General features: G+C 42.0%; 1 protein-coding gene across 2 annotated transcripts in view; it reads left to right on the top strand.

Moving 5' to 3' along the window:
- Nucleotides 1-13,550, top strand: part of aqr (aquarius intron-binding spliceosomal factor) — a 44,637-nt gene that overhangs the window by 2,441 nt on the left and 28,646 nt on the right. For both annotated transcript variants that reach the window (XM_085767822.1, XM_085767821.1), the window contains exons 8-19: nucleotides 305-373; nucleotides 542-642; nucleotides 758-834; nucleotides 1,775-1,839; nucleotides 4,099-4,215; nucleotides 4,335-4,448; nucleotides 4,743-4,846; nucleotides 7,796-7,898; nucleotides 9,635-9,755; nucleotides 10,165-10,306; nucleotides 11,009-11,187; nucleotides 12,133-12,300. In XM_085767822.1, coding sequence (XP_085623948.1) covers nucleotides 305-373; nucleotides 542-642; nucleotides 758-834; nucleotides 1,775-1,839; nucleotides 4,099-4,215; nucleotides 4,335-4,448; nucleotides 4,743-4,846; nucleotides 7,796-7,898; nucleotides 9,635-9,755; nucleotides 10,165-10,306; nucleotides 11,009-11,187; nucleotides 12,133-12,300 — 1,360 coding nt within the window. The remainder of the gene's footprint in view (nucleotides 1-304; nucleotides 374-541; nucleotides 643-757; nucleotides 835-1,774; nucleotides 1,840-4,098; nucleotides 4,216-4,334; nucleotides 4,449-4,742; nucleotides 4,847-7,795; nucleotides 7,899-9,634; nucleotides 9,756-10,164; nucleotides 10,307-11,008; nucleotides 11,188-12,132; nucleotides 12,301-13,550) is intronic.

Raw genomic sequence — 13,550 nt, 5'->3', positions numbered from 1 at the left:
TGAAGGTACTTGTGTATAAAGTCCACTAGGTGGCAGTAGTGGACTAGGCAGTGCAGCTCGGATCAACACGCCCATCTCTATCCTCTACAGCTGCATTAAACCACCAGGAAGCACTGCAGATGTCTCACTTTAAAATCTGCTGTGATAGCCTGCTGCACTTTGAGTGTATCGTATAAAGGCCTCTAAATATTTTAGTTGCAGACTTTTATTATGGGCTGAAGTGTAATAAAAATCTGTCATATGCAATACATTTTGACAACCCCCTCCCTCGCTTTCTCTTCCTCTATGTGCATGTCCCTCCCAGGAGGTAGATTTGATCAGAGAACAGGTGCAGCAGCTCATCTCCCTGCCTATGTGGATGTGCCTCTTACCAGTAAGATGTCAAACCTATTATCCAAATTAAGTTTTTCTGCTGGTTATTGGTGCAGGCAAAGTAATCAGTCTGTTTGATAAATTCATTTGAAGGAATTGCTTCCTTGCTATGGCACTAATTCTGAGATAAAATAAGACGTTTAATGATTTGTTTCTGTCATGTTTGCAGTCAAGACTTCAACACGAGCTGAAGAAAGTTCCAAAGCTGCAGAAGTTTTGGAATCTAATAACGAAGAAATTCGATAAGATGGATGCTGACGCAGCTGAGCTGTAATTCTATTTTCTTTGCTAAAGTGTTCAGATTTATACAGTCTAGAAAACTGTGTATTGTACCCTTTGGGTTTCAACACCCTTTCTGATTTTTCTTTTTCTGTGGCTTCCTCAGGGCAAGAAAAGAGAGGACCTTCCTCTCAGCTCTGATTAAAAAATTTCTTGGAGTTCTCATGTCAATCCCGCCCACAGGTAAACAGGAAAAATATTTTATTTCCTTAGGTACCACAGTATTATTGTGTGCAACTATACCTAACATGGAATTTCTTCAGCAAGAAGAATGGCCTTTGGATTTAAACAAAAAAGTACATCCCTGGTTTTGATTACTACCTCCAAATACTGACTAAAATTAATGATCTTGGGTGAATCTTCCTGTGACTCTGGTCCTGAAACAGTTTTTTGCCTGTGCTCATTTCTGTCTGCGTTTCTTAGCATGATTAATGTACTCAGGCGTTTCTAGAGCTTTCACAGTATCAGGGAGCACAGCTCTTATAAACAGGGCCATATGTAATATAATATTGCCGCTCTTATGTCAATTTCTCAGTTCAACCACTCCTTCCTTTCTCTCTGAGTCGTGCAGCTACTGAAGGAGCATGTGTTCCAGCTGCCATGGAGCCACTGGCACTGACTATTATGTTGTAATGCAGGGCGACACACAGGCCCCCCACCTGAATGCTAAAAACAGACCATGTGTATTTGTGTGTTTAGGTAGAATTCAAACCTGACATGATAGATTATAATCCAAGGACCAGCAGGAGTCACGTCACTCTAATACTTGCTGCATGCCTCAACTTTAAGTGCATACACACAAGCAAGCACACCAACAGGCTTAATGAGGACTGAGGTCCCAGCATGCTGCTGTGCTGGCAAAGCAGTATCTCATAGTGAGGCTCACACACTCAGCATGGCACCTTGGTGTTGTCCACATGCGTTTGCTGTCCTCATGTCCTTGGTGATAACTACACAACCTCCTTTCCACCGCTACATCTCACCGCTCCCTCTTCTGTTTTGGTCTTATATCTTCATATAGACATGTCTGCTCGTCTGTCAGATTGCATTTGTCATTGACAACGTGCGTTCCCTGATGTAAACTGAAGTGATAACCTCTTTGATCCTCCTTCCTTTTCCACAGAGACGATATCCATGGACAAAGTACATTATTGTGAGAGATTCATTGAACTCATGATTGATTTGGAGGTAAGACTCTACCTCTCATTCCACACCCTTACTCGAGGAATATGAAATTGTGCGCTGTTTGAACCTTCATATGCTAAAAGTGGTTACAGTGAAATATACCGTGCTCAGTCTTAACACAGTCTAGTCTGAAACAAATTTTCACTCGTGTACGTACTCTAGATCTACTATATATTTGCTTTATCGTGGTGGCCTGATGAATGAAGCGGCATAGTCATCCATTTTTTGCAGAGCTCATTTGCCTTTTGTCCTTCAGGTTTATGGCAACCTCAGGTCAACAGACAGTGGATAAATGTCCGGTCTCAGCTCCTCCAAATGCGTCTCTGTCATTGCTGTCTGCAGAGCTGTGCAGGATTTGAAACAGTAGTCTTTGATCAGAGCATGAGAAAGGTTATTTTCAGCACTATGGCGTTTGACATGTGGTATAAGGTGTAGGATAATGTGCAGCGTATGTGTGGACTTATATAACACACAAGTCTAAATTCAATATCCAACGTGTCACCCTTGATTCTTGATTTACATACTGTGGCTAACAAATCTGAAGAATGTCATGTGTAATGCAGTGCATCTACTGTACAACACATGTTTATTTTTAAATTAATTATTAAAATGTATATATATACTCATGCTATATATCTAACAGTTTAAATTAAAATGGAGATTTACATTTTGTTTCATGTAGCCTTACTCAAATGTGCAAACACTGTCCTTTTGCACATATACAGATTGGCCACAAATGCATGATTAACCTACAGTATGTCACTGTGTGTGTGTGTGTGGGGTTTTTCTTACAAAACAAATGCTTCTTCTACTGCCAGATCTTGACCAAGTACATACCAGTTTGTGTCGCAAGGGTTTACATGTCAGTTACATCAGGCACAGTGTAAGACTTGACATTCTTAGGGTGATGAAATACATAGATCATGAGGATGAGGATCGTCTCTGAACTCCTGTATTTGTTATAGACGGTAGTATGAGGAAAATAGATTTTTGACACTGTTTTCGTGGCGGCAACCTTGCTGATGTTGTTGGCTCTCTGGAGTGAAGACACAATGTCACAGAAGATTGTTGCTCCTGCTGCCTTTGCAGATCTCCTGTTACTAGCAAGAGAGCGCAATAGATTTCATCTGGCTGTCTGCTGACAGGCTGGCCTTGCTGTTCCTGGCAGCAGCTAGTGGCCGGCCAGCTGAATGTCTCCAGAGACATCTCTTGTCCTTTAGCACTATCCTTTTACAAAGCCTCAGTCGCCTGAAATCCATACTTCCCCTCTCTGATGACGACCTGAAAATTAATGCGAGGGGGGAAAAAAGATCCTGGTTTTCATGGCCGCTTTATGCTGGCTGTCAGGGCTGCGTGGAGATCAAAGATGGCAGTTGGATATAAAGGTATCTGCTCGCAGTGTTTAGGTATCACGTGCTGCACCTGCCGCCTTTTGTAGAGCAGTTTTCACTGATTTCAAAGAAAGATGGATATTTCTTTTTTCTTTTTTGGGGGGTGTTTTGCATTTCAATATACCATTTCATATTCTACTGTATTTCACAAATGGTAATTTCTTTCTGCGGGCATGTCTTCTCTTACAGCCTTTTACATTATGATAGACTCCTTTTTTGTTCCGTAGGCATCAATCAACCTCTCACTCAGTTCATCAACATGTTCAGTGTTTCTTTGTTATATTCCTACCAAAGCACCTCTTTCACCTCATATGGAGAGATTTCCTGTTTTTGCCGTCATGTCAGGCTCCTGTGCTATGGTACGCAGATGAATAATGGCTGTACAAGCAGCTGAGCCAGTGCTTCTCCTATTGTCTTCCCATCTCACTGTCAGTTTGCCTTATTGTCTCTCTCGATCATATGTTTCAAAACATGCTCAAGATAATAAAAGACCATGGATCAATAAGATGTATGGGTAATCGTGGTCCAGATTCTCGGAACTGTGGTTGTTGTTGGATGAATTGATTCTTTTGACCCCTGAGAGGTGTCAGTTTATACAAGACTACATTCCTCTTTTCTGTGAAGGAGGGATATCATATCTTTTTGCTTCAATCCTTACACACATCCGGTCTGTGTATCTTAGTTAGTCTGTTCCTCTCATGGATGTAATAGATCCATGGTTCCTCTGTACTCAACCAGCATTTTTCTTGGATTAATTTTTTTATAAAATGCATTCAGGTTACAAGTGTTTGTGATTTCTTTAAGGTCAGACAACCACACCACTGTTAGTGTTTTTAGCCCTGTGTTTAAACATAGTGTTGTGTGTGTCCAGGCCCTGCTGCCCACCAGGCGCTGGTTTAATACAGTGTTGGATGACGCTCACTTGGTGGTCAACTGCCACTTGTCCAGCCTCACCCACAGAGAGAAGGAGGGACACCTCTTCTGCCAGGTATGATGCACACAAACATGAGAAAATTAATGCATATGCACTTGATTGTATACAAACATATTGAGATCAAATCAACCCTGCTCTCGTTTTCATGTATATTCGTCCTGTCATCGCTGCAGTTGCTGGACATGCTGAAGTTCTACACAGGCTTTGAGATCAATGACCAGACAGGAAACGCCTTGACACAGAAGGAGATGACAAATCTGCACTATGACAGAATCACCTCTCTGCAGGTAAAGATTTGTGTGAATAGAGACAGATGTGCAATGTGTTTTTGGTCATATATGTTCTTACTTGGAAATATTTCCTTAATTACATAAGTCAGAGTCAGTTTATTTGCCATTTGTGGAAGAAGACCACATTGGAAAAGGGTTTGCGAGAGCTAAAAAAACCCACTTAAGACAATAGAACAATAGACAACCAATAAGCAGATAAATAAACAATCAGTAGACAGATACAACAACATTAATATTGTGATGCCTTGTTTGTACACATTGGGATTTTGCTTGTTGCTTTCTGTCTTGCAGAGGGCGGCCTTTGCTCATTTCCCTGAGTTGCACGACTTTGCTCTCGCCAACGTTGCCGCAGTCGACACTCGAGAATCCTTGACCAAGCACTTTGGGCATCTCAGGTAACCAAAACGGAAATGAATCATGAGATGAACTTTCTGTTAATCAGTGCACAGATGGAGGGATGTGGTGGGAGGCTATGCATGATTGCACTGAGTGAAATTACAGTGACCTGTTAATAATAAAACTGCTTTAGCAGCTTCAGAGCTATGCACCCAGAGGAGGCTTACCTTTTGTTTACCTTATACTGTTTTGCTTTATTCCTTACTATGCTGTTTTTTTACTGTACTAGTTTACTATTAATTTCTGCTGTTTGTTTAAATAGTCTCACAGAAACAAACTCCTCAGCAGACCCGTACAGAGGGAAATGCACTGATCTGACCTACGACCTATAAAAGTTCCTCTGATCACTAGAACATACACGCCTGAGAAAAAACAGCCACACATGCACCTGGACCCATCTCGGACTTTGCTGCAGTATAGAGCCAGACCACCGTTGCTGCCTGACTTCCCTGCTAAATGGCAGCTAGTAAGCCCTTGAACAGGCAGCTGGTACCAGCCAGAGAGAGAGGCATGCCTCATTAATTTAATCGATTTGCAGTGGCTTGAGAATAAACTCTTTGAACAGCTGTGTTTGTCAGATCATATTAGCTTGCCAAAGAGCCAAAAAGCACCCTCGCTTTGATGCGTCGGCCAGTGTGTGGATTTATAAACTTGTACACGTGCGTGAAGGAGAGTGAAAAGACATTGATTTATCTGTAATTTGTAATTACTTCAGGGTTTGTAACCTTTCTTGGCTTTTGATATCATAATTAATTTTTTTTAAATTACTGACACAAGCTTTTAGAGACACTGTACAGCATCATCACTGCACTCTAAGTGAGTTACTGATTACTTGTTTGTTTGTACAGTGTGTGATGTCTTTACATACCATGATTGCCCCGAGGTGCCGTGTTGAGACAGCACAAATTTCCTCTCTGCAGCTGATGTTTCTATATCTATCACCTCTTTTAAACTTCTGTAATGGATTATACATGCTTAAAGCCCATACTAAGTTTCTTTGAGTCAGGCAGAGTGTTATGAGCCGAGCTGAGCTGAATCAGGTAAAGACTTAGCTGAACCATTTCATGTCTTTCTAGAAGCTCTGCTCCTTTCCCCAGAATTAGGGGTTTTGAATATAGGAGGAACTGCATTGTTCCCTGCTCCACAACTGTCACCAAGGAAGCTCCTGGGTAACTCCAAATATGCCAATCAGATTTAACGAAGCACTTTTCATCCAAACAACTCATGCTAATGCCAGTTTATTCCAGCTGCGCTACCCATGGGCTTAGCTCCGAGTCACCCGCCGCTCTGAATTTATCCGCTAAGTCCCCCAAACACACAAACGCAGCATTATTGCATAGCCTGCCCACACATATACAGACCTATTCTCTCACATATACACAGACACACAGATACCTCTCCCAGTTATATAAAACACGTCGAGTGTCATTTCAGGCCAAAAACGAAAGAGCACCTGATGGAAGAGTGTGCTTCACCTTGTGAGATGCTAGAAACAATGGAAGAGAATCGGCACCACTCAAGTGTTGAAAAGAACTGGTGTAATTAGTCCTGTGACTTAGTTCATCAACATGTTCCTCTCACTAGAAGGGTGTTTATGTTTTGACAAATCCACTTTTCAATAAATTCAGATTCCTTAATCCGTAATATCCGAGGATATTAAGTGACTAAGAAACAAACTAAACAGAAAAACAAAAAGTCGAAGCAAAAACAAGTCAAATTTTCTCAGCCATAAAAGTCAATTATTATAGCTGTGCGATTTTTTCTTGTTTGTACCTCTACCTGACTCTGTGATTTATTTTGTCGACTTTGACTTTAATAGTTTCTCTTTAATTGCTTACTTAAAATCTGAAAAAAAAGGGAAAGGAAAGCCAGCACACTCACGATCCCTTCGATGAGTTTTATTACAGGACAGGTAGGGCAAACGTTGTCATTTCGACCGAAGTCTTTTTCAATGTGTGACTTACTTAAAATCTGAACAAGGGTCTAGACAGCCTTGAGGCTATAGAGTAAACTTTCTGTGGACCAGTTTCTTTTATGTTCACATCCTTATCTCACCCTGCCAGTGGCTCAGCTGTCAGTTATGACCTGGTCCAGTCATCTCCATTACTCAGAGTGAGTTGTTTTGCTGCCGTTATTTTGTTGCTAAGGGAAGGAATGTCCACATGACCTATGCCAGGTCATCCACTGGGCCACCAAACTGCAACATTGGCAGAATTGCCACCCCACTGGCCAAGCATGGCATCACAACTAGCAGAATGCATGCAGATACACGGATATAGTCCGTCAGTGCCACGTGTGGCTGTCCAGTCCTGTCACAAAGTGTCCAGGCCCTGTCCTTCGTTGTGTACCAGACCCTGCCTGTGTCACAGTGTATCAGCCTGATTAAAACAGGTCTGTATGCAGAGAGCCACGCCTCAGCTTTCCGAGACGGAGATGGGCTTTGATTTTCATAATCCTGTCGCATCAGTGCGCCCCGACCTCTTAACACACATGCTGACAGAGCAGGAGTGCAGAGTCGAAGCAAACAGAAGAATTGCTTTGTGCCGCGGTGTTAACGAGCACAAAGAATTTGTTAAGGCTGTGTATCGTCACACACTACTGTATGTATTGTCGCCAACACCATTTAGAAAACTCACTCCTCAGAAGGTGATGTCCCCAGAAAAGCACCCACACATCATCTCTCTTTATGGATATTATGTACCAGAGTAATGATTTACAACCAGAATGTTTTTTGTCATTGTCATGTAATGTTAGTAGACATCAGATTGTCCCTGTTGTAGTCATAATCCTCGCTATTTCAGTCACCGCATCATTAGCGCAATAGCAATTAGTTACTATCTGGTTTATTTTCATCCCGGATCTGGATAAGTGTGTCAGCTAAATGTGTAATTTGCAAATGCCACTCTTGTAGCTGACTAACCACTTGTTTATCTCATCTTTCTCTGCAGTCCCAATATGCTCCACCGGGTGGCCTCGTACCTATGTCTGCTGCCAGAGCTGCCTGAAGGGAAAGACACCACCTATGAGAAGGAAGTTCTTCTTGAGCTGTTGGTAAGTGCAGTGTAAGGGCTTTTATTTTATTGTCTATGCAGGCGTTTGAGTTATAAGCCAAAGTGGCAAATATGGGCCTCCTTTTTTTTTATCCCCCTTTTTTGGTTTTGTAGCAGAGCCAAGTAAATTTGAACCTTTCATACATGCAAATCAGACATTTCAAACAGTGGAATGTATTATGAAATACAAAAAAATCTATTAATGTTTTTGATAGTGATGGGGTTAGGGGAGTGGCCTAATCCAGTTCTCCAGTTCTACAGTTTGATGGTGCACCCGATCAAACAGTGCTGGCAAATGGGTATTTTCCAGAGCAGTAGCTGGCCAGTCAGTGCTACGGCATAATAGGTTTTGTGTTTCTCATTTTAAAGTCATTAATTTAAGCTCTTGACCTTGGAATACATATAGTATCCCCTCTCCACTGCTTGTCCCTCTTGAATTTGCCTTCTAATCCAATTACTGTTTTATGTGGGCATCTGTGTGACGTAGGGTAAATTGAAGACAGTGCTGATGAGATAGGAAGCCTCTTTTTTTCTCTCTTTATTTCCTTTTTTAAGTATCCTTTGAAAGGTTGGAGCTTGTTTGATTGTGCTCTCTGGTTTCCCCATCCGTCACTCTCCCAATTTTCATTTTAAAAAACCCCTCCAGGAATCTGCTGGACCCTCGTCCCGTTAGTCTCTCAAACACACACTCAGACATGTGCTGTAGACCTCTTCATGAGAGTGGGTGTTTCAAGGCTTTTTCCTGCGTTTATTCATAATTACCCACTCAGACCCTCCGCAGGTCCTCTCTGAGAAGCGATGGAGAAGAGCTGTTTCATAATTATCTGATTAGATTGTTGTAGGAGACAATGTCAGAGGACTCATTTGTGTGCGCCTGAGGTTGCCCCCAACAACCAACATCTCTGACTGGGTGGGTCTAATAGGAAGGGGCCACAGGACTAAAGCACTGCCACACGCAAAACAATCATACATGCTGTAGAGAACCCAGTCATAAACACTTAGGGAGAAAGAATGGTTCTTTCTGAGAGGTAATTCTGTTTTTACACCAGTGCCAGGCTTATGGTGGTTTAGGCCTTTTATCTTATGTTGGAACAGAGGAGCGGGTTTGTATTCAGCACCGGATATCACTCCTTGTCCTTGACATAGTAAGCAATTCATGTAATGTATATCATTTTTCCAGAACAGTAGAGATAACAGTGAAAAGATGGTTGAACGGACATCAACAAAATCTCAAATGGGCAGGAACATGAGTAAATGTAATTGTAAATGCTAGAGTCAAAGCCTGATGTAATATAACAGATATCAGCACACTACAACAGAAGCTCCCTGTCCTATCTGCAGTGCTCTATCAAATGGATTACTTAAAATAAATTCACATATAAAGGAAAATCTAGAATGAATACAACAAAATTACCAGTGATGGCTAAACTACTGAATTAATCTGCATATAGTATACCTGCCCATAGGAATCCTTTTTAATACATCATCTATCCTTTGACAAGGCTTCCCTGCTCTCTAGACATAAATACATGTAAACCATGTGATCAACCAAAATATTTAAACATTTAGTGATTTGTGTAACCTCATATCTTGGAAATTATTTTCATATTCTTTGTCTTTTTTCAATAAGGTATTTTAGCAAGGGAGGAGATAAAGATACTAGAAAGCTTGCTTAATAGGCAAGGGAGCATTTGTTTGTAACCCAATTTGTCTTTCATTTTTCTTTGACCTGTCTAGGTATCACGTCACGAGCGCAGAATCTCTCAGATTGAGCAACTTAACCAGATGCCCCTTTATCCAACAGAGAAGATAATCTGGGATGAGAACATTGTCCCGACGGAGTACTACTCAGGCGAAGGTGTGTGTTGCATTTGTGAATGGTGTTTGAATGTCTAGTCGGTGCCTCATAGTCACAAGTATATACCCACGCTTTGTGTTATCCCTTATCCTAAGGGCACTCATGGGACTGAACTGGCACCTCTCTCTTAGGGAATCCTCTTTAGTTGGCAAGGACACCTTCAGCAACTCACATACTACTGATGATTCAAGCAACGCCCTCATTAGATGTAACATGCAGACATGCTGTACTTGGTGTAGAGGGAAGACTTAGAAGTTAGCCATGTATAATAGGTCATTTGACCATTTTTTTGTAATTGTATAGACACATGTTAATGACTCAACCATTAACTATGTATGTAATTATTCACAAAATAAGTGTATTATTAACTCTGTACCCCGGTGTCCATTCATTCACTTCCTCCTCTCAGGCTGTCTGGCACTGCCCAAGCTGAATCTGCAGTTCCTGACCCTCCACGACTACCTGCTGAGGAACTTTAACCTCTTTCGTCTGGAGTCCACCTATGAGATCAGACAGGACATTGAGGATGTGGTGTGGCGTATGAAACCCTGGTGAGATGCCCTCAATTCTGTGAAGCTACAGGAAACTCAATCCAGAATCTCCCATTGTTTCACTCATAGGAATATAGAAAGATATTTTCATCAAAAAGCCATAACACTCCTAATAACATCAAAATGTCTTATTTTGGGGTAATAAGCATTTTCTTATCTAAGGCATTGAAGAATGCAGCTCTGTGTGTCATATATTTTCTAAATGTGCACTAAAACTTAAGAGGATGTGATAAAGCCTCATGTACAAAGGTAGTAGTCAGAATAAGAATACATATCATGGAGACAGAACAGGTTCTGAGTTTGAACTAAGATCGTTACACACACACTGATAAGCATCTTGCTTTTATTTCAGCCTAAGTAGAACAAGTTTCCACCATTAGCTCAGCTGCAGCACACTTTGTCTTTTTATTCCAGTGAACAAAGATTCTTATCCTCTGTCTACCTCTCAGATCGTGGAATGGCGCATTGATAATATTTTATTAAAAGACTGTGACATTTCGTACACCACATTTGGAAACCCATTGCTTAACATAATAAGTGCTCCCATTATGTCAAGTGATGTAGCAACTTGCTTGTTGTTCCTGCAAAAGTAAATAAGTAAGCAGTGGTGCCGTGTACTGCCCTAAATCCAACTGATTTTTAATCTTGACAACAGCCCACAGTGCTCGTCTAACTTCCTGTTGTGTCTGTCCCTCTGCACAGGCAATCGGAGTACGGCGGAGTGGTGTTCGGGGGCTGGGCCAGGATGGCTCAGACGATCACAACCTTTTCCATAGTGGAGGTTGCCAAACCCAACATTGGTGAAAGCTGGCCTGCCCGTGTCAGGGCTGATGTCACTATCAACCTCAACGTACAAGATCATATCAAGCACGAGTGGGAAGGTAATTGTACTTTGTGTCTGTCCAGCATTTATTTTTGTCAGTATTTTGTATCCGTCCGTCTACAATTCATCACAAATACATATGTCTGTCCAGCAGCATTGAGTGCAGCTCAATACAGGATCTTAAGACGATTATACATTATTACCCTCTCCTTACATATTGCACTCCTCCACTCTTACTTCTCTTATTTTCTCTTAGCCAGCAGTTTATAACGTCCATAAAGTTTTCCCTCACCACTCTGTTCCATCCCACTGGGCCTTGACTCTTGACCCCTGTCCACCTCATGTCTCTATGAAGACATGCCATTTCTGCGTAGCCTCTTCCATGGAGCCTCTTTGTTTTATTTCCTGATCGTTTTTCCTCTCCGTCTCTCTGTCTGTTTGATGGAGGCACTGTAGATAATGTCAACGGGAGCTTGTCAGCTTTGAAAGACATTGATTCACTGGGAACAAAGAAAGCACAATGAAGCCTTCAGCTGGCTCTCTGCTATAGATCTCCAGAGAAAGATATAGGATCTGCCAATGTTTCTTTCTTTCATTTGGCAGTAGAAGTAATGAAGTGATCACTGCCTTTAAAAATAAGCCTAATGTATCCTAAATTGATATCTTCATTTTCTTCATACTCACTTTTATGGTTTTGCTTTTTTCTTATAATTCAGTGAAAGTAAGAAGTATTACTTCCCTCCATCCAGAAGCCCTTTCCCCGTCGTATAATTAGAGCCTCATGTTTTAAAGATCAGGCGAGTGCTGACGGGGCGGTTTCTCTTGCATCTCCAAACACCCCCACACTACTACTCCGTCTTATTAACACCCCTCCATCACCTCCTTCTCTCTTTGTGCCCTTTCGTTCTCTTTCAAACTTTCTCTGCCTCTCTTCTCTGTCCCTAAATCCGTTTTTTTTCTTCTTTCTCTCCCTAACCACTCTCTCCATCCTCTCTCCATGTAGGGCTCCGGAAGCATGACGTTTGCTTTCTGATCACGGTGCGGCCCAACCTGCTCTATGGCACGCGCTTCGACCGGCGCCAGTCTTTCGTGGACCAGACCGGCCTGGTGTATGTGAGAGGCTGCGAGGTGCAGGGGATGCTGGATGACAAGGGCCGTGTCATTGAGGAAGGTATGCTCATAGGTTCTCCTGCCTACACACACACACACACACACACACACACCAGTGACACATGACATCCATCCTCCCATCAGACCTCTTATACGCAATCATTCCCCGTCTGGTCCTCAGGAGAGGGTCAGGCTGGTGTTGTCATGGTGACAGTCACAGTGAGACCTGACCTGTTCACATTAACATCCCATTAACCTGAGGTCGGCAACAACACCTGAGCGCTCCGGGGCTTGCCCCCTGCTTTATTTATTCGATTTAACTGAGGAACTGCATTTGATATATCTGGATAGATGTGTCTCTGTAAGAGGACACTGAATGTGCTTGTCCTGCAGAATATGGTAATGTGACATACGGGAAATATTCACTTCTATCTCTGAGACAAAGTATCATCAGCAACGCTGCGTTCTACCATTAGAAAACTGATTTGAGCAACATGAATTTTATCTGTAGTTACTGTACTTCTCTAATAAGAATAATTAGTGATACCATCAAATATAATACTCAGAGAATCTGTTTTGTGTGTGTCCACACAGAAGAAATCTGCTCTGACTAAATCCAAATATCTGGACTTTCCTGGAAAGTAAAATATATTTATACAGCAACATGATCTCTGTTTACCGTGTTCTCTTCCCCACAGCCCAAAGCTGTCCCCCAGAGTGGTTGGTTTACCTAAGTTAGCCCGCAGCCCGGCTATTCTAAGTGTTTTCCTCTTCCGCTGTCGAAACATGTGTCCATGCACTGAAGCAGCCTTTCCCCCTATCCTCCCTCATCTGTTTGGATTAAAAATGCAGTGGGCAGGGCTTTCTAAATGGACATCCTGCCAGGGAACATGTCCCTCTGTAGTGTTGGCATGGTTAAACTTTAAGATCCTCAACTGGGATAAGTGGTACTCTGGCTAACTGGGTGGTGGGGAGATGTCACATAAATCACTGGGCACTTGGTGAAGGTGTGGGGAGACACAAGCTGAGAAGTGCAATTTACACACTAATAACTGATTAACATAATGTCTCATTAAAACTGTAAATTTTCAAATACAGAGCATTTCTGTCAAATATTTTACTGATGTACAAAGTCTACATCCGGTTAATGAACCGTGCAATGCATCTGTCTTTAAATGGTATTGATATAATCCCATCTTTCAATACCTGACAGTTCAATAAAAATGACACATACTTGTATTAACTGCTCTCGCACCGAAGCCCAGCTGTCCACGTTGGTATCCCATGGTGTTGATGGGGTGGCTTTCCCTC

This window comes from Trachurus japonicus, chromosome 22, assembly GCF_045865225.1.
Source record: "Trachurus japonicus isolate A0001 chromosome 22, Traja_1.0".
NCBI classification, from domain to species: Eukaryota; Metazoa; Chordata; class Actinopteri; order Carangiformes; family Carangidae; genus Trachurus; species Trachurus japonicus.
This window is presented reverse-complemented; position numbering and strand designations above follow the sequence as displayed.